We start from the raw sequence: 27,582 nt of genomic DNA on the forward strand, positions 1-27,582 counted from the left end.
AGAGATGCTGAATTCACTTGAGATTAGGTAGCTAAATAGCTTAAAGGATCTGGACTTAAGTCTCTCTGTGCTTCAATGCTTCATCAGGAAAATGGGAATCTGCACGGCCCAGCTAGGTGGAATTTGTGGAGAATAAATGCATGAAAGATTCTGGTGCATTTGGTTTCTCTGCTAGATGCCTAAAATCTGAATTCTAGCCTTCACCTGATATATATTTGTATATGTATCTTTTTTTATGTGCATGTCTCACTGAATAGTCGAGGAAGCAAGCTGTGTGGATGTGTGCAGGCTGGTGCCATAAATTTTTGGCTATTCTTTCCCTGGGTGGGAGGACAGATGTGTTCAGCTCACAGAGTTAAATAATATAGGTTATGTGTCAAAGCTTATGATGTATCACGATGAAAAATGGAAATACAATTAGCATCAGGTGAGCTGTCCCTTCATTGTAGTTCAGTAAAGGAATGCAGGAATTCCCTGCTCTTGATACCAAATAGTTGCTAAGTTCTTAATTTTCTTAAATCTGCTAGATTTAAAGTCAGTCCCCTATAAGCTTCTATGGTATACTGTCATATCATATACCTATGGAAGATCCAAGCTGGAGCTCCAAGCAACTAATTTATCCTACAATGCAAGGATCAGATAGACTGCCAGAAATGGAAACCGTGGGACAATAAATGTAATCAGTCAAATGTCATTAGTCTTTTTAACAAATGAAAGCTGATGAGAAGAATTGTCTTACCTTATATATGCAAAAGTTAAATCACACTCGGATCTAAAGCATTTTAAGTGATGTCCAGTCATGTGCTGGCACTTGTTACAGTCTCAGCAAAATCTGGAAACAACTTTGTCTGATCTTTTTTTCACTCAAAAAACCTGGCAATGTTTGTAATTGCTACAGAAATCTCTTTTCTCTACAAAAATTATCTTTAATTTTGTATAATAATGTGGAAAAATTTGTACGCAGGCCTGAGACTTTTGAGAGGCTCAGAAATATTTGTTAATTTGTAGTGGCTAGCTCTCAGCTGGTATAAATCAGCTTAGTTTGTCTGAAATCTCTAGAGTTATGACAGTTTATCCTAGTTGAAAGATCCAACTCTGTAAAGCTTTGAGACATTGAGAAGAAGGAAGTGGTCTGCCCAGTGGTACAGGAGCCCTGTTTATAGTTCTTGTTTGTGACATTCCTTTTGGGAGCTGAAAATAAATGCAGATTCCAGTCATGACATCTGAATTTCCAGCAGGCACAACAGTTTCTGATGAAGACACAAGCATCAGCATGCCATTGGCATGGGTTTTTGTTTTTGTTTGGGGTTTCTGGCTGGGCTTCTACCCAGCCAATTGTAGTTATTTAATCTGAAGTGTCCGTGAGCCTGTGTGGCTTCAGCACAAGACCAAGCATTAACATGATGGAGGGCATTTAGTTCCCCTATAGCAAAATTATTTCTAGTGACTGTTTTAGAAGACAGAAAGAAGTTGCAGAGCACCTACATCTACTGCAGGAACCGCTGGCCCGGGCCAGCGTGCTGAATGAGATAAAGCAGACTCCGGATTATCAAAGGCTTTTCTGGCACTCTGAGGCAATGGAGCCAGGGCTTCCTTCCAGGGGCTGGGAATTTAGGTGAAGTGTTTGACTTTAGGATGTGGTACTGATCCATGCAAAGCCCGTCTCCCCAGAGGCAGTTCAGAGAGATGGAGATTCAAGAGGGCATTTGAGACGGGGGCGATGCATTCAACAGAAATTGAATCAGGGAGTAGGAGAGATGTGGAGCACATGTGACAAGTGTTTTGCTTCATTCTAGACTTAAGATGCTTTTTTTAAATTTTGTTGGTTTTGGGAGGCAACCCACGTTGGGGAATTTTGGTTGTTTACCTCTAAAGAAGTAGAAATAATGAAGGACATTACAGCTCAATAAAACTCCATCACAGACTCATTCTGACTCCAAATGTTTCCAGAAATAATTCTCAGAACTTTATCTTTTTGGCCTGCTTCATGTAGTGCAAGCATTTGAGCTCAAGCCCCTCCAGGCAGAGGTGGTAGCATTGTCCAAAAATGTGGCTGCAGCTTCAAGTGCTCAAGTCAGCCAGAGGGTATGATAGCAGTTAAGTGTCCTGGATCTGTAACTGATGCCATTAAAGGCAATTTCTGTATTGTTTTTGGAGTCTTAGAGAGCAAGAGTCATTACAGTGACCCTTTCCTGTCTGCCTTCAAGCCTCTCTGTCTCTGGGAGACAGACTTGGGGTTTTGACCTTACTCCATATGTATCAAATCAGAGTGCCTTCAGGATGTTTTCTGTGAGTGAGGTTTCTTTCCGAGTCTTTGAACATACCCCCTTGGTCGGCAAGTTTACAATCTGACTCTTCAGGGCTAAAGATTCAGCTGGCGAAAATCAGTGAATTTCTGTGAGAGAAATTATGATTTGCAGTCAGATGGGCCCTTAAATACTGCAGCAGCACAGGAGATAGTGGGGCCCCTGAGAGGGGCCTCTGTGGTGGAATGAGTCATTAACTCCCTCAAGTATGGTATATGTTGCTACAGTGATGTGTTGCCAATATTTTAATAAGGGATGACCACAAAAATTTCTTCCTTTATTCTGATAGACTCAGAGTCTCAGGGGACGTATATGTTTACAGAGAGGAGAAAGGAGGCTGCAGAGACTCTGTTCATTTAGGTTTTTCCTTTACGCAAAATCACTTTCTTGCAAATAGACTACTTGGCAAATTAACTTCTGTTTGGTTAGATTGCTCTGGTGGCATGGAAATCCCATCCCACACAGACTGGACACCTTGCCTCATCACTAGTGCAGGCTTGAAGCAAAGAGAGGTGATCCTTCCCCATGGACTTGCTATATACCAGCTCAAACACCTGTACAATGTATACATGAGCAATTTGAATCTGTAAGGCATTGATCCCATGCTGTTGTCTAACTCAGCTCAAGCACATGCTTAGGAAACCTACTGATTTTAATGACACCTAAGAAACACTGCAGGTTAAGGATGAGTTTAATTGCTGGGCTGAATGTTTGGCTGAATGGGGTCCTAAAGTATTTCAGCATGAAAGTTCAATATCACCTTTACGTAATTTTCCTCATTTCTGAAGTGCAGACCAGTGCAGGTATATTCAGTGTTTTGAAACGTAGACTTCCAAACTTGACTGAAGGAATATAACAAGATACCAATGTCACTTTTATAAAGAGAAGTAGTTTTCAGAAGAATAGTGAAAATACCAGAAAAAGTTATTTCACTTACTAAGGTGCAGGAGGATTGTTGCAATAATCCCAAAGGAACAAGTCCTGTAGATCTGCAAAGAAATTTGTTCTGTTGGTGTTCTTCCTCAGTTTTATGCCAATATGTCTATGTTTATACTGTGAGCTCCCCCAAAAAACACTGCAGCTTCTGAACATCTGGAAAATATCCTATACTTCATTTGTGCTATTATAGTGATCCTGTCAGTAAAATGGTGGGGATGATTATTCACAACTTTTTTCATTATTAAATTAAATCACAGATCTCTGTCATGCAATGAGTTAAAATGAGGGGATGGATTTCCTCTTCCCGCTACTAATGGTTGTCACATTTATTATACAGAAATGACAAGAGTTCTTTCCGGGAAGACTAGTGGGACTGGACCTTGACAGTGTTACTAGATGGTCTTTTAATCTTTTCTTAGAGGATGTCAGAACCTGGGAGAAAAATAATTTTCTGATATGATAACTGGGTTATGCTAGCAAGACCAGGCCAGCAGAGGAACTGCTTAAACTTGTATCACTCATACCATCTAAGCTAGGAAAGTCAGGAAATAAGTTACGCTCCTAGGAGAAACATTGGTGTAATTCGGTGCTGCTGTGTTGTATTCATTGCAGTCCAGTTGACTTACACCCACCAAAGGGCTTGGTTTCTGATGAACTGTCCTTATGCTGGGAGAAACTCTGAGAGTTTCTTTTATCGGATATCCATTTTGGCACAGCTTGCAGTAGCAGCATAGCTAATAGTAAGAAAAAATCTCAATGGAAAAACTAGCAATAAATTTCACTTACCCTTAAGATCTGGTATCTCCTTCTCTTTAGCACCTCCACTTCCCTGCTTCCACCTGTTTCTGGAAACTAGAAAACCTGTTATCTAACTGCTGTATACCCCGGCATCCCGTGGACCACTGCAGATGGGCAGGAGCGCTGCATCCTGTAATTCTCCATTGTCCTTTTCTGACCCAAGACTGAATTCTGTTTAGTCTGTTCATCAGTGTTTTAACAAATTGGTTCTGACACTAAAAAGAGCATGTTTGGTGCCAAATTAGCACTGGATATGTTAGGAATCAAATCCTGGTGGGGGAAACTAGAGAGCATTTTTTTCTTGTCAGTGGGCATTTCTCAGTGAGTGAGCTGCACAGTTCCACCTCACCCCCATCCTTTAAACTGGAAAATATTCAGGAGAGAGACAGGTATTCTATGACAAATGCCAGTAACGCACAATTTTAATCAATGTATTTTGTCTCATTTAAAAAGTCTTCATATACTTGTATGTATCAAAGATAGCACCACTTAAATATGGGCAATTTTCATATGGAGCATTTCTTATGCGTGTTAAGTGTAGGGCATGGCAGATAAAATACAGTGTACTACAAAATGTCACAGGCATTTACAGTGTGAATTTCAAATGCACACAGTATTGACAGTATTGACCTATTTCTGCTTCTAGAGAAGTCAGCATTCAAGTTTTCCTTAGCTTTTCAGGGCAGGAGACAAGTGGTGAGTGCTTTGGGAAATCTCAGTCTTACTGCCTCCAGGAGGCAGACAGAACCTTAATTTTTAAAGGCTCCTGTGAAAGGCTTCTGCGCACCTCGGCCAGTGTATTGGCTTTAGGATAACAAAGAATCTTGATTCCACTCTGCGATCCAAAGCAATCTAGCTTAGTGATTGACTGTTTTTCCTCTGGTATACAGTGCTGGTGAATAATGACTTTTTAAGTAAAAAATGGTATTTTCTACTTTTGAAACTTTGCAGCAAATTGTTATGCGGCGGTTTGTAACATGGCCTCTTTCCAAGATATTTCAACTTCTATACAAGAATGTGTTTTGCATTAAAGCATAATTTGAACAAAATGAGACATGAACTTGGCTTTCTGTATGTCAAAGAAGTAACAGCTTTTCAAAATAGATATATATTTGACTTATGAGAGTGTCAACAGGACCCATTAGGCTACCTACATATAGTGAATGGCAATCCTCATTCCAGAGAACTGACGTTTTAGAAAGAAAGAGACAGAAGTAGGATACTAATACTGTTCTCCATTTACAGGTGGATGTCTGAGACAGATGAACTGAACAGTTTGCCAGCTTTGCACATGAGATTTGTGGGAGGGTTGCAAATCTGAGTCCCAAATTGGACAGGTTACCTTTTTATAAGGTAAATGGTAAATCGGTCCTGGCTGTTAATGGATTAGGTGATTTTCTGTGTTCCATGAATTTGATCCAATAGTTGAAATATGCTTCTAATCAATATTTCTTTTTCAGACAGTTGGACTGCTCAGCTCTGCTGCATGAATGTGAAGTGCTTTGCTGTACAAAGTGAGATTTTATTTTCTGTGAGACTTGTCATCTTATGAACTGACAAAAAGGATAGATGAAATCTGATTTATTAGTTTTGGAAGAACAGGATAAGGCAGAGTGTTTCTTTGGTACCAGCCTTTCCTTTTCTATGCCATGTTTTTACCATTAACGTTTTTGCTAACTGGAGGAGACAGATCAATCAAGAAATCACTCATTTCTTCTCTAGAGCTGCCTGTACTGTTCCAAGTGCCTGAGTGTAGCCCCAAATAAATAATTGAGCTTAAAAAAAAAAGCTGAAATAAATTTTTTTTCCCTCTTATCCATAGATGGGCAAAATAGTCCTGCATCAAAATCTGATCATTATTGGCCCTGCAGAATTAAGCATAGCAGCTTTGCTTGTTGGATAAGGACAGCAAAGATGCCCACAGGGGATGTTCACACAATTGCAACTGTCTGGAAAAGTTTCCTCAGCTAGAAGTTACCATCCCTCAGGTTCTTGGTAAACCCAGTGGGAAGTACAAAGGTTTAGCCTGAGCCACTAGTGAAGGGAGTTGCGTGAAGTCTGAAGGTTTCTGTGCCAGAATCTTTTTTGAATAGCAACTTTCCCTTTCCCCCATCTCTTAGGAGTGAAGCCTCTTTGGTATTAATGAAGTTAGAGAGTTGGATAAGAACATAAGTGTAATAGATACTGCTGCTTACCCTGTATGGTCTCCTCACTCACCACCCACCATTTCACTATGGCTGGCTGAAGTGTTACCTCTTAGAGAACATACTTTGTTATCACTTATAATGTCAGTTTTATCATATCAATTCTTTCTGCAGTTAACCTGTCATGGTTTCAGGGGCTAGATTTATTTTTACTTTTGGTCTTCATTAGATTTCTCTGATATCTCTGCTCCCTTAAAAGCTTTAATGATAGCTGTTGTTTATTGTCTTTTCATTTATAGGGGCTAATCTGTTTTTGATGTCTTAATCTGAGCAAAGTGATGCACTTTGTGTAGTATGTTAAATGTTCAGTTATCTGGTGATGGGAGGGAGGGGAGGCATAACTAAGTTGATTATCTAGGGAAAGCATTCTGTGAACTAAAAGCTATAATATCTGCAGGCATCCTTAGTATAGCATACCTCCAACACACTAAGCAATGGTTAAGAAATGGGGTATCTTAAGTATGCTGGGCAAATACCGAGGGAGTTCACTATAGTCATCTCAAATCCCTTAGATATGTGGGCTTCAGTTTATACTCGGGTTTTACAGCTTAAGGACTCTCCTGGTGTTTAGTATCTCCCATTTTTGCTTAAAATTTTGCTTTAAATTCTTCATGAGAAGGTTGACGTTTTTGTCAGGGAAAGAAATGTATTGTCTAGCCTGTTCTGGTCAAAACTGTATTTCCAGCAGTTTTAATCTACTTACTAGAACATACAGAAACTGTTTGGTTCAATTGATGTGAAACACAAGGAACTAAAATAAAATTTTGTGTTCGCTCATCTTGGAGGCCTGCACAGAGTTATTGTATTTCTCTTGTTAATCTGATTTGTAGCAAACCCAGAAGGAACATGTCTGGGTTGGACTTTGTGGTCACCCGGGGAGCTGTAATAGATATTGCAGGGGCTGCCAGTGAGTATCTTGTCTGCAGCAGAGCTTGAGGCACCAGGGATGCTCCTACAAACTGCTGCTAGAGCGATACTTTCCTTCCTGCTCAGAGCAGCTCTGAAACTTTTATGGCAGTAGAAAACACTGAGAGTGATTTTTGCTCTTGAGCCTGACAATTTGACCTGTTCATTTTTAATCAAGGTTCAGTTGCCTTTTATAAAGACTGAGTGGAACTGTAGTGTATCTAAAATCCCAGTAGACTCCCTACAATATTCCCTAACTGTCTGTAAGCTGCTTAAGTCATCTGCCATGTCTTCCCAAAAGATGGAAATGTTCATTTTGGACATATATGAAGTAGTAAAGTCAATAAAAAACTCTCACAGATGCTCCAGTACCTGTAAAACCTCTGAAATAATTGTCTTTTACGGAGTCCATTTTTCACTCCAGCCAATCTCATTCAAATCAGTAGATGGATTTTCAACCCTTCTCACTGGCACTTCACATCTGTCTTTAATTTTCATTCTGGAAAGCAGAATTCAGTCCATTCTAGTTTTGTTAATGAGAAATTCCTTTCTCTGTTTACTGGGGCCTGCTTGTTTCTTTGAAGGTTGATGTTCCTGTGCAATTTTGAGCTATATGACTGCATAGCCCAGTGCATTCAGACAGTGCTGTGTTTTTTTCCAGGAAGTGGTGTGTCCTTCCAACAGATTTCTTTGCAGCTCGCTAACGTGTAACTGATATGTTTTGGTCTGGAAGGTGTTATACTATTTTTAAAGTTAAATTTTGTGAAAAACACTAGGTAAAAATATAAGCTTAAACCTTTTTCTGATTTCCAGTCTGGTTTTACTTGTTGTTTATGTATTTAATTACAGTGTCGCTTAACTTTTTTTGTTTTTTCTTTAAATCACTCGTTAAAGGTGGACTCTAAAAGTGTAAGTCTGCTAAAAGCCGAAAGTGCCAATCTCTATTAACTGACAGTTGATGACCAAAGTGTGAGCCAAGGGCAACCCCTCTCTATTAAGTGCTTAAATGAATCACCCAAAACCTGGGAAATAATCAGGGAAATCAGAGTCTGTACTTGGTTGAAGATGTTCCTTTTTGCTAATCATTACAAGGAAAAATTAACTGATGGAGACTTAATGCTCATTAATATAAATAATTCTTGATGGCAGAAATTCCTCATTCCAAAACTCATTGTTAATAAAAAAATACAAAGCCAGAGTATCCACTAGAATAAGCAAAAGGAGTTAAAGTGGAAGAGAAGTTGTCTAAAAGTATTTAAAATACCTCAATACCTAAAAATATTCCTACTTACACTTTCTTCTTTCTCTTGAAGTTATGCAGCACTAATGCAAGTGGCATTTTGGATAGGACTGTCACAAGTGAAGAAAGTGTGTGTGCGGGGGTATGGTCACATCCTGACATGTAGTTGCCCCTGCCTGTGGCATTTTAGCATGAAGTCACAGTTCACTGAAGAAATGTCAACTGCTCTGCATATGTCTGTGGCAGTTCAAGCCGTTAAATGTAGAACAATATTGAAATATTTAGTTGGCTCACAACTAACATCAGAAAGATTATCTGGTACTGTACTTGTTTCAGTGTCCTGCATATCATAATTATATCATTCATCAACTCTACCATCAGGAGAAGATCTCTCAAGCCCCAGTTGGAGATGGTCCATAAGCACAACTGGTGTCAGTGAAATCAGCAGGACGTGGCATTGCTTCTGTGTGCTTTGCAATCTGGGCTCAATTTTAAGCCTTGTGTAATATTTATGTGTCAGAAGAGTTAAAAAGAATATTTTAGGGATTCTGCAGAAGTATAATTGAATTTTGCTTAGTAGTATTTCATATAGCCTTCCCACAGTTTTAAGTAACTAAGGGAATGGAGTTTCAAATTGAAACAGGAGAAAAACTTTCAGATGGAAACTTAAAAACATTTTAACCTGTAAGTTGTTTGTGTTCTCATAAGTCATCACTGGTTCAAATTTGCATATTTCAGCAGACACAAGAAAATTCATACAGCAAATTGCATATACAATCATTTGCTTAATTTGGGATGAACCACTCCCCACTGAAATCAGTGGAGATATGTGCATCCATCTAAAATGAACTTAACCTTTACCTTACTACATTTTCAAATGACTTCAAAATTATATCTAAACATGTTGAACTGTTACAAATTTTGACTTCAGCTAGAGTAACACTTAACGTTTCCAAGTGCATGCTTGCAAGGACTCGTAAATGAAAGATTTTAGAAGGATAGTTTGGAAAATGTGATTGTGCAAGGCCCATTTATGAAAGAAAATCTGGAACAGTAGCAAGTTTGAGTGACTTCAAAGCATGAGTCACTGACGGAATTCAGTACTCATTTGCAGGTGTAGCAACCTCGTGTGTTGCAGTGCTTGAAATATTTCAGGTAACATACAACATCTTTGAACAGGGATCCACAGCAGAAAAAACTTAACCTATTCGGAGCCCTATGCTTCAGGACATAAACTGATAAACAGCTTGGATCCTATGCAGGTCCCCTTTCATCCTAGCTTATTACGCATCTTAATTAAGTCCTGAAGTTTATGCATCTGATATGGAAGGCATATCAGACACAGGTATTACTCCAAGTGTACGTGGGCTAAAGAGTCTTTTGAATTTGGCAGCTCTTATTAGCACCTAAAATTATTAACAGTTTTTACTAGTTTCCTTAGTACTTAATGAGACACTCACTCATCTGTGAAGCCATTTAAATAGATGAGCTATAGGCCCCTGAGATTAAAAAGTGCTTCCTTTTTGTGTGTGGGGGGTGGGATTTTGGGTTTTTTGTGGGGGGGCAGGAGGGTGGTCCTGCCATTCCTCCTTCTAGACAGGCTAAGACCCTGTATTATGCATTAGATTTTGAACGTGTTGTTAGAGGTACCCTTTCAATCACCACGATATCAGATTCTGCTTGAATGAAAAAGAACAAGAAATCCGATAAGAAAATGAAGTAAAAAGTCCTTTTTTTTTTTTTTCTTTGTCTGCTGGATTGTTTTCTAGATCATGGCACTGAGTTGCCTGTGAATTAGCTTATTGATTTCAGCTATGTAGTCACTGTCATTGCTAATAGCAGAGAGGCTCTCTGGGCATGTTGAATCTAACACAGCTCAAAGCAGTTCTTGTCTTGGACTCAAAACTTCCCAGCGTTGCCTCGGCTGCAGAAGTCGCTCACTAGGAGCTCCCATTGGTGTTTGCCTTCAGGTTGGTATGTGCCAGCTAGCCAGGCTCTTTGCACATCAGACCATAACCACAGAGCATCCTGCTTCACCAATGCAGGATTTCAAGTGATACTTTCTCCTGGAGCTGATCAAGCATAAACATGGCCTTGTGCTGGCTGCCATCAGTGGGTCACAGCTCAGAGCTGGCAGGAAAGAGGAAACCTGGATCCAGGTGGCTGTCACCAGGAGACAAGGAGAGGTCGTTACACTGCGTGGGATATAGTGTCTGCAGAAGCAACATCCACTTTCAGAGTGGATGAACAGAGCAATAAACAACCAGCCCTCAACGTATATCATCACTAGGACATCAGCAGTGGCAGGCTACTCGAACAGTCCCAGACTGCTGTCACTCAGCCTTTGGAGACCAGAAATGCGGTACTGAACATCAGAGATGACCTCTCTAACCATGTGCTGGAAAGCTTGAAAACTGGTTAGTGACCAGCAGCTCAGAAGTGTAGTTCAAGTGTCAGACTTTAGACACTGCCTGTGGAAAGCAAAGGGAAAGGTAAGCAAAAGAAAACCAAAATTTCACAGGGAACAGAAACCAAATGAGTCAGGACATACTGAAGTCTGTGAGACAGTGATGGTGACTGCAGAACTAGTATTTGTAATAGTGGGAGTGGGAGATAATTTGATAGACCTTTAGAATGGGAAATATATTTTACCTCAAGATTCATGGTGACTTTATTAAATTCAGAGGAAAACTTCTGCTGAGGTTAGCATGCTCCTCCAGTTTCACTAGGATGTGCTTATTTATCTCTTTGGGAGATCCAGGCTTTAGAGTCCTTTAGCAACATTTTGTTGACTGCAGAGCTCTATTTTCATGTTATACCTTTGTTGAAAAGACAAGTGGTGGTTTAAACATTTCTTTTTCACACAAGATTTAAGGCTTCACTTTTTTTTGTGTGTGTGTGTAAGGCATCTGTTTGTGATATGAACAGTTTCCTCACTTATCTGCACTATAAAACAATGTTTGTACCTCATAACTGTGCCTGAATGTCCCCAGGCAGTAAAAGCCATGTATCTTTCTTCTCTATACCACACTTTCAATCTGCTGGACAAATGAAAGCTTAAACCAAATAATAATTTCACTTTTGACAAGACTGCCTTTCCTGATATTTTATATGGATAAAACTTCCAACTTTTATCATTGTTATATATTGCTTTTATTCCCAAGAAAACTGCCCTTTGGGCTAGACATCCAGTGTATTGTTGTAATGGAAATAGTGAGGGCTTACTGTATTACTTGTGTCTGAACTTGAATTTGATCCTGCTCCCATTCAAATCAGTAATAGAACTCCCACTGACACCTGTGAGAGAGTTCAGGGTTTTTTGTTGGCTGGTTGCTATCCTATAGACTATATCATATCATACTTAAAGTTTTTAAATATTTTTTCCTTCTGTGTAATTATGAACATGCCAATAACTTATTTCATAAACTTTGTCCTTCATATTGATTTCCTCTTTTGGAAATTTTTTGCCCCAGTGCAACTCTTAAGCTGACTTGTCAACTATTGTTATCATGAAATCAAAATATTTATAATGATATTGTGGGCAAATGTTCTTACTTCAGAAAGAGAAATGCTTCTTTTCACTGTTATCCATCAAGCATTTTTATGCTCAAGGGTAAAAATAATTAGCAGGATTAGGGAGCATATGGGAATCTGATCCTGTGTAGGCTGCTGGTGATTTTCCACTGAATTACTTCTACCAATTTCAGGAGAGACAGCTAAGAAACATGTGACAAGCAACTACTTTGTCATAAGGATCCTGTTAATCCCTGTGCCATAAAGTGTGTTGGCTATCCCCTGTGTCCTGCCCATTTTTACAGTTCTAAGTGGAAAGAAAGCAAACATTGTTGATGTATAAGTTTGATTCGTGCTCGGTGCCAGGACTGTATTATATGGTTATCTTATCTGTGTCTTGTGTGACTCTCACTTGCATTTCCACTGCCCATGGACATCAGAATATCATAAATGAAAGTGGTGTTATCAGCGGGTTCGGTTCCTGTTTGTTACCAGCGTCTCTAACATTACAGATGTTTCTGGTCATAGTTGAAATATCTTTGAGCGTCAAAAGCAACAGTGTTGGTGCAGCTTTTGCCAGGCATAAATGTCCTGGGCTGATGCGGGGAGGGCTGGGAGGCCGCTTCTGCTGGTGGCACACCCTGTGCTTCCCAGGAGGTACTGGGACGTTGCAGCTGGGCCACCCCCTCCACTTCTGGCCCAGCTCCATTCACCCTGGCTTGGCTGCAGCCATCCCTGCCCACCCAGTGGCCATGCTTTAATTAGACTTAAACAGAATCCAGGAATCAAATTCCTACACAAATGTGTGCCCTGCTTGCTTTTGCACTCGCATGTCATTAGAGATAATCCAGCTTTCCAATAAACAGGCCCTTCCTTCAATGTAGGGTAAAATGCTCTTCATGAATTATTATAATGTGTCTTGCTCCTGTGCTTTGTTGCCATCCTCTTATTCCAGAGGTCTGGTCTGGATTATATGCCTGTGTTTCCTCATGACGCAACTTTTTGCACAAATTTGGATGATTCTAGCCTTTTTTTTCTTCTTTTTTCTTTTTTTTTGTGTGAAAAGATATTTTCATATAAATCACCAAACTATATTTCTGTATTTTACCCAGTTATTTATAGGACATGTTTGGAGCCTCTTTCCAGGATGAAGGGGGCTTCGCAAGTGGTTGTGTATGTTACTATAAGAACTGGAGTTTGAAGATGGAGCCCTTGAAAGCTTTCTGAAGACATTTTGCAGAACTCTTCACAGAACTGGAGATGCCTGTGTGCCAGATCAGCAGTGTCTCCTCTATGCTTCTTGGGTGGATATCATCTGTCTTTTTGCCCTGCCTGTACACTCAAGCTCTAGCCCTTTGTGGGGAGGTTGGGGATCTGTCACAATTTAAATGAACAATTTGACTGTCAAACTATGTCTGCTTCCTGATCAGAAGCAAAATTCCTGTATTAGCTTTGACTGTAAAAACTTAATATACAATTTGCCTGACAGAAGTAGAGAGATAGGAACCCCTGATAAGTGACTTTAAATGCTTTGTGTATTCAAAGGCATTGGAACTTCTTTGAATATATTAGATAATAAGAAGGTCCTATTATTCCTGCCCCAGTGTGTATCTGGCAAAATAAATCTCTCGAAGCATAATTTCTCCAACTTGCTTCTCCACTCTTTTTAAGAAGAGAATATTCTTCCAAATAATATTTGGTTTTGATGTATCAGAAAGGAGACATCTTCAGCCCGACAAAGATATATCCTATCGTAAAAATAATTTAACAAAACCTCTCCACCAGTGCTGTAAAACACCAGACTGTTTCTATAACACTTTCTATTTGCTAAAATTCAGAGAGTCTGTTGCCTTATCCCTTAATTATATCCACAAACTAGCCCAAAACATATAGCATTCTTTATCCCCAATTCTTGCCAGAAAAGGACAGGGACAGATCTGAGGATTAGACACCAAAATGATGACTGTCTTTTCCCCCTAGTTGCAGGAAAAAGTCCCTGATAACTTTATGCTGCACAGCTGATTGACAAATCTCACAAATGCTTCTATTTTTTCTTTAAAATAATCATATAATGTTTAGATTTCAGGGACAAGATGAGGCTCTGCATTCAATTGCTTAAGACAAGAAGTCGGGGATTATTTTTGCAGTATTCTTGAAATACGCATGCTGCTTAAGCAGGGTAGTATATCGTACTAATAAAAGTCATCAGAAAGCCAGTCTTCCCTCAGTCTATCTCTGTCTTAATGTATTGGTATCAAGTTATTTTTAGAGTAGAGTCTGAATGCTTTGCCTTCAAGTCATACCAGAAATTTTCATATAATTCACTGAGTAAAGATCAGTTGAAGTGAAGACATGAAAATGAGCAATTTTATGAGAACTCCCCCTATAATAGGATCTAGATATCATCTTATCTCAACTATTATCTTTGTGGTAAGAATGATAGCTCAGCTGAATGGGCTATCATAAGTACACCTATCTATCTCTGGGCTACAGTGTGATTCCTGAACCTATCATGAATGGTGATGAAATCATATCCTAATTTGACTGAAAAACTTTAATTGTCATTCACTAGTAAAGTGGTATGGATTAGAGCCGTTTGAACAGGGAACAAAAACTTAACATCCCACAGAGAGCTGGATGTCCCTGGGGTTGAGTTCATTTTTTTAAAAAATTATTATTTACCTCCTACTTCCAGTGTTTCAATTACTTAGCACTTCTTGTCAAGAGAAACAATACAAACTTATTTAATGAAATTAACTGTACATTAAAAAAGCATCAGCCTGAATGGCATGACATAAATCAACAAATGCAGTAATATTGGCCTGAAGAGGCCTGTTTTTTTATTTCAGTTTGCGTTCTTGAATAAAATGCTGCTGTCTGCACCATACTGATTTTATTTTCTTTGGTGACTAACCTATACTTGTTTATGTTACTGTCCTCTTAAATTACACTGCCTAAGTCTGGATTTTCAGCCTTTTCCAGGCTGAACAATTGGTTCAAAAATTCTTGTGCATATGTGCAATCTAGGAAATATCAGTATTTTCAATTTTAAAGTAATGAACCTGAGAAATTTACTTGAATATATGCTGTAACAGCAGAAAGCTGTTAAATACCATCAGTCACTCTTGGAAACTGGAGTCTTGAAAGATAATCCCATAAACAGAGACATGTTTTTCTAGTAGAAATTATCTTGCATGATGGTATGTTTTAGTTTCTCCTGTTAAGGCTTACAGGAATAGGGCTACCGGATTCTTACGTCAAGATTTGTTTCTGGGCAGGAGGTAAGGGGTAATTTCAAAGGCATTGGAATTTCTTTTTGTAATTTAAGAACACCTTGGTTAAGTACAGTCAATGACTTAATGAAAAATTTAGTGAAATAAACATAATGAAAATGAGTTACTGCTGACCAGAAGATTAAGCCATGGTGCTAGGACAACTCAATTATGCCCCACCTTTCTCTCACGACCTTAGATAAATTTCTTACAGAGAACTCAAAGAATGTGAGATCAATTCTAGACCTTGACTTTGTTTGGTTTGTAATCTAGCTAGATTTTCTGAGTTTATCTTGAGATCCTGAAAAGCCCTGCCTCATCTCACAGCCCCAGATCTTGGGTCATGGCAACCCATGAGCATGTCCAGAGGGTATGGTACTGGCTCTCTAAGGCATTTATTACTGGTGTGTTGACAAAGGGATTTCTCAGTAACCTGGTGGTATCAGAGTTGAGGTTTCAATCTCTTGGGTCAAGAGGCAGTGACGTTGCTGAGGAATAAGCTTACTCAGCTGCTAGAAGAGCAGGACAGAGAGGTCTCTTGAAGTAAGTGGTAGTTATGTTATTTCTGCAAATAAAAGGGAGCAAGTGCCAAAGATTTCCTGATCTTCTGAGCAGAATGAAGAATAGGAAAGGTGCAGCAGAATTGTCTCTCTGCTTCTTTCTCTCCTCCACTGATTGAAAAAAATAAAGTGGAGAACAGGCAAACTTGCTCAACTGGACTAACAAGAGCTGGATGCCAGCTTCTCCTTTCCTTCACATCAGGTCAACCTTGCATAAACTAGCACCTGCACTCCTGTCTGCCTTGACAGAAGACTGGATGGCCGGTTGCATTAGCATGGCATGTTTGCTTGTGGTATCATGAGTATTTTTCAGCATTAAGGAGACTAAAATGAGATTTGATTGTATTTGAAAACAAATCACCACAGCCAAACATTTCTTCTCTTATTCCTCCCACACAGGAACAAGCAGTGTACTGTTCCTCCTCAAACAGCTGCCTCACTTAATAGAAAATTTACAGTGACTTTTCACCATAATTAACAATTATTAGTCTTGCCACCAACATTTTAGAATTACAAGCTTCTCCCCGACTTGTAATATGTAGACAAGCATTGTGCTCTGTAGTAATTATGAAAAGCAGGGAAAGGGGCTGAGCTACATTATTGAATAAAGGGAGCACACAGAAATACCAGGAGAAAAGCAGAATCCTGTTGTCTTGGTGCACTCTGCTACTTATGGGAGGTATTATTCCCAGCAACTTTTTCTTTTCCAAACTGAAAAGCATTTCTTTCTTTAAAAAAAGGGCTTTTCATTTTATGCAGTCATGTAAAATATTCAATTATACTTTTGTCTTCACTGTCTGGCCTTCATTGGCCTTGCTTGCTTGTTTTCCTTGCTTCCTTTTTTCTTGTGAAAATATTTTCATGATTTATTTAAATACATTCATTTATTTAGGAGAAAAAAATCACATTTCAGTTCTATAGATATAAATGCTCTTTCATTTTCATTAAGCCCTGTGAATCTACATGAAATGTAAACAGGAAGAAGACAAGATCTCATGAGAACTCAGGAGCTGAAAAGGAGCTGTAATTCAGATGTGGAGGTTTTCAGGTGAGCGGCATATCCATTAGCCCACTCCCTCTTGAGATAGCTATAGGCCAAAGCAGAAACTTACTTCCACAGCCCCTTAGAGTATCTGTGCTAAGATCCACAATGAATTTAACAGGTGGTTCAATCCTTATTGCTTTTCTTTAATGATGCTTGTTGGGAATTTGACAGTTATGAGAAGTAATTTTCTCTTGGGCTGATAACAGCCAGAGAAACTTTTAGGAGGTAAATGCCATCAGCAGTTAAGAGCACTAACTACTTCATTGTTTGGATTACCTGAGTGGAGGCTCAACAGACAACTGTGTGGAAATGTGAGGCCATGGTGGAAATTTGTTTGCATTTCAGCAGCAGCTCATAGAGGTAGTTGAACAGTCACCATAATTCACCATAACTTCCTGTTGCCTCCCATCTTTAATTTTTGCACAGTGGTTGTGATTAGTGGATATTCAGTTCATTCGCTCTTTGAAGCTGGTTTCCACCTTCAGCCCCTCTCATTCAAGGCAACCTGGCTTAGCTGTATTGCCCAGCCTGGCTCCCTGTGACATTGCCTGCCCAGCAGCTGAGGATCTGGGGTCCTGATTTTGTCCTGGCCTCATGCCCCCTGGCACTGGGATGAGAGTATACTGCTGCTCCAGGTGTCTGTGTGTTGTATAGCTCCTCTTTCCGCCCTGTTCCCACTGACTGCTTCAAGCAGCAGTGGAGACCCTTAAAAATAGCCACAGACCAGCCAGGGGGTAACTGCTGGCAGCTGCTGTCCGAAGAGCGTTTTCAGCTCTGCCTGAGGGCTGCAGACTGCTCCCTCCTAGGGTAAGTCACCCAAAAATGTAAGTACAACAAGCTGCTGTGTACTGTGACTCGGGTGACATGAGCTGCTTCTCTCAGTGCAGCCACTTGCCCTGGGGGTGGTTAATCCACTGACCCTTCCAGAGAAGCAATACAGAAGTGTAAGTTGCTGCTGCTTTGCTGCAGGGACTGAGAGAAAGGAGAAGAGAGCAGAAAAACTGAAATGCTTTTATCCCACAAACAAACTGCTCACACACAGGTATATGCAAAGTAAAAATAGTGATTGAAAAAAAAAAGCTTAAGTGTTAAACTGCAGAAATGAATGGAGTTCCTACCTTCTGCCTCAGAAATCCCTAAAAGCAATGCAGTCCTATGAGGCTTCCTTGTACGCTGTACAAACTGGAAGGTTTTTGAGGTCTTGTGAGTCTGTTACACTCGTCCAGTCAGACCTGCAATTTAACACAGGCTCTAGAGCCTTGTCAAGTGATTCTTCAATTAAGTCCACAATATGCGCTTAAGCTATGCAAAACTCTTGCAAAGATTCAGGCTAGATTTAAATTTTTGGATATACTCCCCTCTTAACCATTTAGACCTAAGAAAGCTAGAAGGCATTAAAATTCACTGTTTGTAAAATACTATCATCCAATAAACAGAAGGTATCTAGGTTCACTAAAGAAGCAGAAGGGAGGGAAGGAGTATTTGTCTCATGTTCATATAGATTTGGTTCCACTAAAGCCCAGGGCTGGTTCCAAATGAATGCAGACAGTGAGAGTGTGGCCATGCTATATGGTAGAGTGATAAAGGAGTTATAGAATGGATGGCAGGAGCAAGTCTTTTTGCTGTTTCATGTCTGATTAACTGCGTGGGAGCATTTATACTACAGAAGTGCTTTTTTTTTTTTTTTTTTTAACTTATTTAAGTATATCCTCTTTCCAGGGGTAAATTCAATATATCTTCATTTATTTATTTTCATTATAGAAATGCAAGTTAAGTGTGAAAACTAAATTAGTGGAAGGTAGGGGCTGGCTGGGTTTTTTACACATGGTTACCGCAGAGAAGCATTGACATCCAACCCAAGGGAAATAGCTGAAGCTGAATCAAAGTTCCATTAAATCTGTTTTCCTTTCCTTAAATTGTACATTGTGTTTTCCACCAAAACTACCACCTGCTTCAAAAATAATGTGACAAAATTCTTTCCTAATCCTGAGTCTTGTCTCAAGTTTGTTTAATTGAAAATGCAGGTTTTTTTCGTAACCAGTTTTCCAGGATATGAACTAATAATAGTTGGGCACTTCAATGTGCCGATTACTTCCAAATTTTAGCAAATCTATTCTACAGTTATCAGTAAAAATCTACTGTTTATTTGATTATAACTGCATATTTTAGGCTGTAATAAAGCTCAATTTATATGTAAAACCAAATGATATGCAAATTTATAAAAACTATGATGTGTTTCTCATAAGTGATAAAGTGTTACATGCTCTTCCCCTGTATCCTCTTCAAAGAAAGGAAGAACAGATTTGGGTTATCATATAGTCCTGGAAAACCAGGACTGGCTGATCAAAAGATTTTATAGATGTACTTATTTCATCTCAGGTTTTAGGGGTCTTTGTTGTTGTTGCAGGACCAACAGTTACTGTTTCTTAGTTATGCTAAGGTCTTCCCAGGCAGATATAGCCATGCAGAAGTGTCTTAAAAATCAAATTCTTCATGCAGAGGGCCTCTGTGGTGAGCTCCGTCAGTGACTCCACAACAGCTTCTCATCCTGAGGCAAAGTGTAGACAAAGGTCTTTGTGTTGGGATGTTGTCTACTTTCAAGGGATCAAGGGATGCTTGGAAAGACTCCAAAAGATAGCAGCACATGAGCCTTATAACTGTTGCCACAGTTGTACTTTTGGCTAGTGTTTTACTGCAGCTCTATTTTTTGGCTTAGTCTTTCCCACAGCAATTGCCTATCCACCATTAATAAATCATTTTAAAGGTGGTTTCAGAGTCCTGTCTTTGACAAAGATGAAGCTCTAAGGCAAATTATGATTCTTCCCAAGGCCACAGGTCTTTGTCCATGAGGAATTATGAGCTGCTAACGAAAGAGCTCTGCCCTGCATGCTGTCACTGGTGTAATGATACTTTCCTCTTTCTTCACTGGTTTCTGATGTCCTGTTTAAATTGCTGTACTTCTCACATGTTTATTGAAATCTGAATATAGCTTTCTGTTCACAAGACAGCACAGAGATTTCATTCTGATGGAGCTGGTGGAGGTGGTCAAACATTTTCCAATGAGCAGTTCCCTGACAAGTCCAGTTCGTCAAAATTGAAACTTTCTTTATAACCATTGTTTTTGATAGATGTTCATTACATCAGTATAATGGAAAATCATGACCTTGCCTAGTGAGTATCAAGTATTGGTCAGTATAGCCCTGTGTCATGCATTGTAAATACAGGGCAAACAAACAGCCGCCCACTCTCCTTTTGCTTCCCCTAGTATGTGCTGATGTACTGAACCCTTCTATTTTTATGTCTCATATGATATACTTAAATTCATTATCCCCCTGAAGTCCCTTTCTTCATTAAATAAGCCATTTCATAAGCTTGTTAAGCTCCACCTGAAAATTTGGACAGTTTCTTTGTCGTGGCTATTTTGTGGGACAGGATTCTTCTCTTCTTAGAATTTTGCATCTGTGTTTATTCTAAACAAATTTGTAACTGCTTTGTAACTTCTTTTACCTATGGTTTTTCAATTTAAATAGTTCTTCCTGCTTCTTACTTCCCCCCAGTATATTTATAAAGAATATTTAAAGCCTCTCTTAAACTTTTCTTGGCTAGGTAAAGCAAAGACATTCTTTAAACCTCTGTTCATAGGATATACCATTTCTTAGTCTTTCTTTATTTACACCTGTTCCAATTTATGTTTATCTTCCCTGAACATAACTCACCAGAAGTGCACAAACTATTCATCATTAGGCATTATTAATGTAATCATATTACTGTACACTGTATTTTCATTATGCTGTTTCAGTGCTAAATAATCAAGGAAAACACTAATTACAAATGACCAGGTAACACACCTACAAGCAAACTAAGCAACAATCACCAGACAGAACAGTAAGTACAACACCTATGATAGCATAAGTCACCAACTTTTTTGAAAAATAAATATGAATTCTAGAAAAAATAGTTAAAATGTGATAAAACTAATAGAAAAGATAATTAATAGAGAGCCATAGTGAAATCTTATGTTTGAATAGAATTTAAAAAATATTTTCAAAGGAAATTGCAGTTCACGGGCAATGTCAGAATTTTGGCTTTATTCTAAATCAGAGGTCATATTGTGAAAATCAGAATTTATATACTGTGGGGGAAATTCCAGTCGGTCCTATGGAAAAGACCTATGTACTTCTAGCATTCAATGTACGAGTATTAAAATGGGTAGCAGTATAATGCTATGGGGTGTGTCACGCATTCTCTCTTAGGCAGCAGGACATGTATTGTGCACGTTAGAGGGCCTCGCTGAGCCCGAGAACTTATACTGAAAGAGAAGAAAGCCAGTGAGTTGGCTTACGCAGTGTGATGCTTTAATTCTTTATCCTGCAGCAATGATGAGGTGAAATGTTGTGGCCTGAGTAATGCAGACAGCTGAGCGTAGGTGATCAGAGTTGCTTGATCCCCTATAGACCAGTTTTCTATAACGTTCTGAGGTACATTGAAAACAGTTGTAGGTATTCCTTATATACCCGCCTAAGGAAAGGTGAAAATACTACAGTGTTTTAGACTTGTGTTGTTCTTAAGCAAACTACAGCATGTGGTAATAGATTTTTGTTGTATTTGTCCCTATTAAATTATAAATTTATTGAAAAATTGTAAATTGTTGTAGTTGGTTTTCAGTGACTGTTCCTGCCCAAGGCAGATGTATTTGTATTCCCTAGAAGTGTTGCTAAAGAGGTACAGATTCTCTTCAAAGATCTAAATGGATTGTGTCTGTAGATTAAATAGTTCAATGCCTAAGAGTTAGTTTAATTTCTTTCTAAATTCTAATCCTTTTGGTTCAAAAGGCCCAAAGTTATAACAGCTGCTGAAGTATTTCAGGAAAATAGCTATTTCAACTCTTTTTTATTGTGTCTGATGCATCCACTCAGCCACCCAAGAATGATTGCATTAGCAGGAATAACAATAATAAAGAGTTATAATCTGGGTTTGGATGGTCATTACATCATTTCAAAACAATTCCAGAAATTTCTTTTAATGTAATTTCTACAGCTTAAATTGGAGGGAAACTTATAGGACTGGATGGCCTTTCTGCATCTGGTTTCTGTTACGGAGAAGCTGATATACACCATTTGCTCAGACCATCTGCAGAGAAAAAAGAATTTTCTTTTTCTTTTTTTTTTCTTCCAAGGCAGACCTCTTTTCCTTTCAGCATCTCAGGCTTGAAGTAACATGGGGCACTTGTCATTTCCACATGAGTGTGGGAATGGTGTTGTTAAAGTTGTTATGTGTAGCACTGTCATATGCTTGACATATGAGTGGTACCCTCTCAAGAGATTGAATGTCTTGTTTTAAATATTTGATATGCAGTAAAGGGCTGATATAAAGCCAGCTGTAACTGGTGAATAACTCCCTGACTTCAGTGGCATGTACCACATCCTCAGCCCCTTTTGAGATTCATGAATAGACTCAGATTGTGTGAAAGTACTAATCATTTGTCTACCTTTTCACTTGCACCATCTTAACTGTGTTAAAATATTTTTTAATGAATTCCCAGAGTGAAGGAAGACTACAGATCTCTCTTAAGCTGTCCTAAATAAGAAACTAAAAATGGGGGCACCTTATGTTGCTTGTCACCATGACAGTCTTGACCTACTGGCTTTTGTTTGAAGTCAGAATGATGTTGAAGACGACACCCCAAGGCTTTGTTGTCTTGAGGACCTGTGACAGTGACCCAGAGACCAAAGCTGTTGCCATGTCCCAAATGCTTCTGCCTGAATGAGCCCTCCAGATGCCAATATTGATTGCAGCTTCCAAAGTTAGGCACACACTGGAGCTGATGCTTGGGAGTGAAGTACACAGATTAAAAGATTATCCCCTCTTTTGCAAAGGACTTTTAAACAATTATAACACCCTCTGAAGATAGATAAGAGAACAAAATGTCCGTACTGAATAATAGACTCCACAAATTCATGGAGTCTGTTAGATTTGCTGCCAGATTCAGAGAAAGCCACATCCAGTCCATGGACAGTTAAATGGATTATAATTATTCTGTGAATAAATTTATAAAACAGAAATGCCATCCCTCTTACAGACGGATTGCAGAGTCTGAAATAAAATAGAATAGGCATCAAATTTACTTTTTTCAGTTGATTAAAAAGATTTTTTTTCTTTTACTGGGGAGTCTTTCAGAAACACCTAATTTCTTTTATAACAGTGTAATAATATCTCCCCTTACAAAGGTAAAAAAAAAAATAAGTGCAAAAGACATGGATTAGATGGCATATCCCCCCTTTCAAGACACACTGCAGTTACCAACAACTTGGCCATTTGTATGCCAAATCTTGTTTGTAGAGTCCTCGAAGATCGGCTGGTGCCCATCTGATTTACACCCGCCTACAACTGCGGTGTCGTTTAGACCACAACACTTGAAATCCTTTATATAGACTGCTCCTTGGTATTTGATTTTGTCCTTGTGATAGGAGGCTGACATTGCTAGTTTTGGAGTCTGAAAGTCTGCTTCTTCCTGGCACTAATGAGAGAAGGCAGCCACTATTTCCTCCCGCAGAACAAGCGATGGTAAGGGCAAACTTTCCCAGCTATCTTGCTCTTGTGGCTTAACCTCTCTCCAGATGGACTAATTACTAAACGGCATGTGCCTGTGCCCTTCCCACAGAGACCATCCACAGGATGTTTACTAATGTCAGGGACGATAGCAGTTTTTATGCTCCATATTCCTGTTTATCAGGATGTGAGTGGTAATATACTGAAATGTTAGAAACCATCCTTTGAAGTAGATATTAGCCATTTACAGGCTAAGAACTGGAGAAATGAGGGTAGGCAGGAGGAATGCTGTCCAGAGATGCAGAGACATTTTTGTGGCTCTTGGTGTCAGATAATGATTCAGTAAGGTGGAGACAAGTAGAACAGATTTTAAACACATTAGGAGAAAGTATTTTAAAATGTTTAGCAGCACCACCTGTTTCTAGTCTGTCTGGTAGGAAAAATAGCAACCATCTACACATGACGGTAGCTAAAACATTCAAATAGCCAGAAGCAGTATTGCAATACACTGTACCCTGAACAACACCATGTCCTGTTGCAAATAGAAAGCATAATTCTCTTTGCAGATAGTCTTCAGACAAGTTTCTAATTTCAAACATTTGATTTGATTGTAGCTAGAATAACATGGATAAAGCATGGCACCATCTCCCAGACGGAAATCTCTTTACTAATTCACTTTAGAACAGGAAATTCTGTGCTTCTTATTAAGAAAAAGAACAAGCTCCTTTATCACTGTCTTACTTGGATTATGTGTCTCACCTCCCCGAATCCATCTGCCTTCTCAGAAACATCACTATTATAGTCTGCTGCCACACCAGCTTGGGCTGTAATGATCTCATATCCCAAGCAATGTTAAACCTCCTCTGTGACTGGTTGGGAGACTTCCAAGGAAAATTTAAGGTGCCACAGGAGGTGATTTTGATGCTTTCAGTATGTGACCTTCTGCTGAGCTTGATTTGTACCAATATCTGAGGCTGGTGCTAAAGATGTCATCTTCTAAATGAGATGTAAAACTCAGGTCTTGACCTCTAGTGGTAATGAGGGAGCCTATGCCCTATTTTTCAAGGGACTTTTTTCCTGGCTTTGCACCCAGCTGACAGCTTTTTACCCACAGCCTGCAGTGCTACAGGTTTTATGTTTTAGCATATGTACTAGGTACACACAAATTGGTTTCATAAAACTCACTCTTAGTGCTACAAAGCATCAGCCAGCAGTGCACTGCTCCGTTGTAGTTAAATGGGATTGAATGATGGATCATTTGTTTCACTACATAGACAAGCAAAATGTAAATCTATGCATCATGTTTATTTTGGTAGTATAGAAAAGTCCCTACAAAAATATACTGATATTTATGAAGGAGCATTATTAACTTTTTGGCTAATAGTTAATGGTTGGGAAATCATTCCTGTCTTCAAAAAACCCTGTCCAGAAGTTATTACTACAATTACGACAAGTGACCTTCTAAAATGCCAAGGGAGTTCTGTGATGCTCTGAACACCTGTAATTCCAGGGAAAAATTAATGCTTTTGTTTGGATCAGGAGGTTGATGTAAATCTCCTGGTTGCCTGCTCTTAGAGCACCTTGGTTTACATTGTGGACTGGTCTCAGAGCACGTGAACTGGATTTCTTTTGGATGAAACCAGGTAGGAAGAGATGTGCTTCAACCACAAATGGACATTTGGTCTTTGGGACCCCTGTGGAGCTAGTCCAAAAGTGGAGAATGCCCCTCCCCCAAATGCAACACAATAAAATGTGTATGGTGAGGATGTCCAATTCTCACCATCAGCTCTTCTGCTGTCCAGATCCGCTCCTGCTTGTCTGCACTGTCTGTTGACGTAGATGTGGGCTCAGGCACCACTCCACAGTCCAGAGCAGGGCGTTCCTGGGGGCTCCTCTGTGCACTGCGAGCCCAACAGTGCAGCGCCCTCAGAGAAAGTTGCCTCTGTGCCCAATCCTGTAGCCAAGCTTCTGACCTGAAAGAGAGGGAAATTGTTTCCAAAATGTTGGGGTTAACAGATGGCTTCTTCCTGTGCTGTGAGTTTTTGACATGCCAGCTATACCACGTTTTTGCAAAGTCCTAACTGTAGTGTTTAAAGCCATCTCTCAAAACATCTTGCTCTAGAAACTTCACAGTTATTTATCCAGAAGACAAGGTGAGGTTAGAACATTGGAATTAGTCAGGCAGTATTGGCTGTTGTTGGTCTTGTACATTACTTCTGGTCTCAATGGACTTCTTTACAGTTTTACTACACCCATTGGACCTGTCTGAGAAACATTTAGGACCCTACACTTCTGTGAATCCTCAGACCAGTATCTTATTTTGAAACTCTCTATTGTTTGGGAAGTTTGAAATCAAGACTTGGCTAAAGCAAATTTTAATTATTATAAAACTTAAATTATTAACTTCATCATTGTTATTATATATTCTGATAGTATCAAAAGCACCTGTGAGAATTAACTTCTACCAATAACTGTCTCCTTCGAGGGTGTTAATATATAAATAAAAAGAAAGTATACCTCCACTGAATCTGCAACTTGGATTTTCCTTTAAAGGGGTTAGTGAAAATCCTAAAAGCACTCAAAGTCTAGAATCATTGTGATTCTGAATTATATTTACAGATATAGGAAAGTTTAGTGCTTTATTCATTAAAATATTAGTTTAGAACACGAAACTCTCAGCCCACTGAAAAATCTGTCATTGTGTTTGGAATCAGTTGTCAAATCATTGGTGCTTTTCAGTAAAGAATTCAGTTGCTCCTATTTTCTTAATTTCCTAGTTATTTCTGAACAGGAAGTATAACACATTTGAGGAGTGCTTTGAATTTTTTTTCTTTTCAGTCAGCCATAACTCAGCCAAATCAAATGTAAGTCAATTCCCCAATGCAGTTTTGCCAGAATTACCATCGTCTTTGTTCAAGGTAAAGCATGCTGTTACTAATGACAGTGGGGGGTATTTCTACTGCATCCCCATGGCTTCACGTGGTACTAATTTTTGCATACCTTGGCAGCTTACCTTCCCCTCTCCCTCAGCAACTCAAAGGAATGTGGAAAGTGTGAGGGATTTATGTTTTTAAAAGAAATTGTGCCTGTAGTTACCTTTTTTTTTTTTTTTAACAAGGGTTGGAAGCTTCATAAAAAAAAAAAAAGTGTGAACAATTAATTTGCTATGTGCTTTGGATTTGACACCAAATATTTGTCAAACTGTTGCAACAACTGTTGCAGAACAAGGAACCACCACTAACAAAACTTCCATCCTAAGAAACATTTGAAGTTTGTTTTTCTGAAGGCAATTCAGGCTGACTGGTCTCTGAAAGGAAACCAGTAGAGAAATTCTTTTCTGCTTGGGAAGCAGGGGGTCTAAGATAAACTTGTCCAGTGGTCCACAAAGGTTAGTTAAAACCCAGATGGCTAGAAATTGTACTCTACCTGGCTGAGGAAACCATGGAAACCAGGGATGCCTTTTTGAATACCCCCTTCCTCACCTCTGTTGCACAAGATCATCATATCCAGTGAGCCCTTAATTTAACCAGATGAAGCAATTAGGATTATTAATGCTCTAATAGAGGACTTTTGACCACACTAAGATAGAGGCAATGCAACTCCCGCAACACTTTAAACCTATCAGTGTAGAAAGTATTCCATATTTGTATCACCTGGTGCCATTTGTTGGAAAAGCTTTTTTTTTTTTCTTTTCTTTTTTTTTTTTCTTTTTAACTTCAGAGTCTATGGAACATAACAAAGCAAAATTTCTGGCTGGAGTTGTTACCAATTCATCATGAGAAAGAAGAAAAGCTATTCACTCTTCCCCTGCTGCATACATCATCTGTGGTTTTATGCCCTTCTCTTGAAGAAATTTTCCATGATAATGGCATTTCTGTTTTGTTTTCCAGTCAAATATTGTTCCTGCCAATTCACTGTATTATTTTCCCAGTTAGCAGTTTCAGAAAAGTAAATGTAACTTTCTCCAGGCAACACAAACATACACCTAGTTCAGTATCCCAAAACAAACTTGAAATCTCATCTGGTGATATCTGAAAGGGCTTTTTTGTACCTGTGAACTCCTCAAGTAAAACAGATCAGCCTGGGCTGTATAATGGTTTGGCCAGAAATGCGTTGAAACTCTGGAGAGATTTGGGGGAGTTTTTCTTTGAGTTCCTGTGAACTGTGAATTTGAAAGCAAAATTTATGAAGGACAATTAGTTATGAAAATGAACTCTCCTGTTACAGAACAATATATTTTAATACCCTTC

The 27,582-nt window shown here is 39.1% G+C and overlaps 1 protein-coding gene across 12 annotated transcripts in view; it reads left to right on the forward strand.

Annotated features, from left to right (window-relative positions):
- The window catches only part of HUS1 (HUS1 checkpoint clamp component), a 32,481-nt gene extending 17,688 nt beyond the window's left edge, over window positions 1–14,793 (forward strand). For 3 of the 12 annotated variants that reach the window (XR_010883420.1, XR_010883422.1, XR_010883427.1), the window contains one exon: window positions 4,062–5,092. Coding sequence is in view for 4 of the 12 variants with exons in the window: in XM_067291184.1 (XP_067147285.1) it covers window positions 5,504–5,557; window positions 13,019–13,107 (143 nt within the window). In the remaining 8 variants the exon portion in view is untranslated. Of the gene's footprint in view, window positions 1–4,061; window positions 5,093–5,288; window positions 5,580–13,018 lie in introns of those variants that run through there. The other 9 variants (XM_067291184.1, XM_067291180.1, XR_010883426.1 and 6 more) reach the window with 8 other exon arrangements.
- The last annotated feature ends 12,789 nt before the right edge of the window (window positions 14,794–27,582 follow it).

This window comes from Apteryx mantelli, chromosome 2 (assembly GCF_036417845.1).
Source record: "Apteryx mantelli isolate bAptMan1 chromosome 2, bAptMan1.hap1, whole genome shotgun sequence".
NCBI classification, from domain to species: domain Eukaryota; kingdom Metazoa; phylum Chordata; class Aves; order Apterygiformes; family Apterygidae; genus Apteryx; species Apteryx mantelli.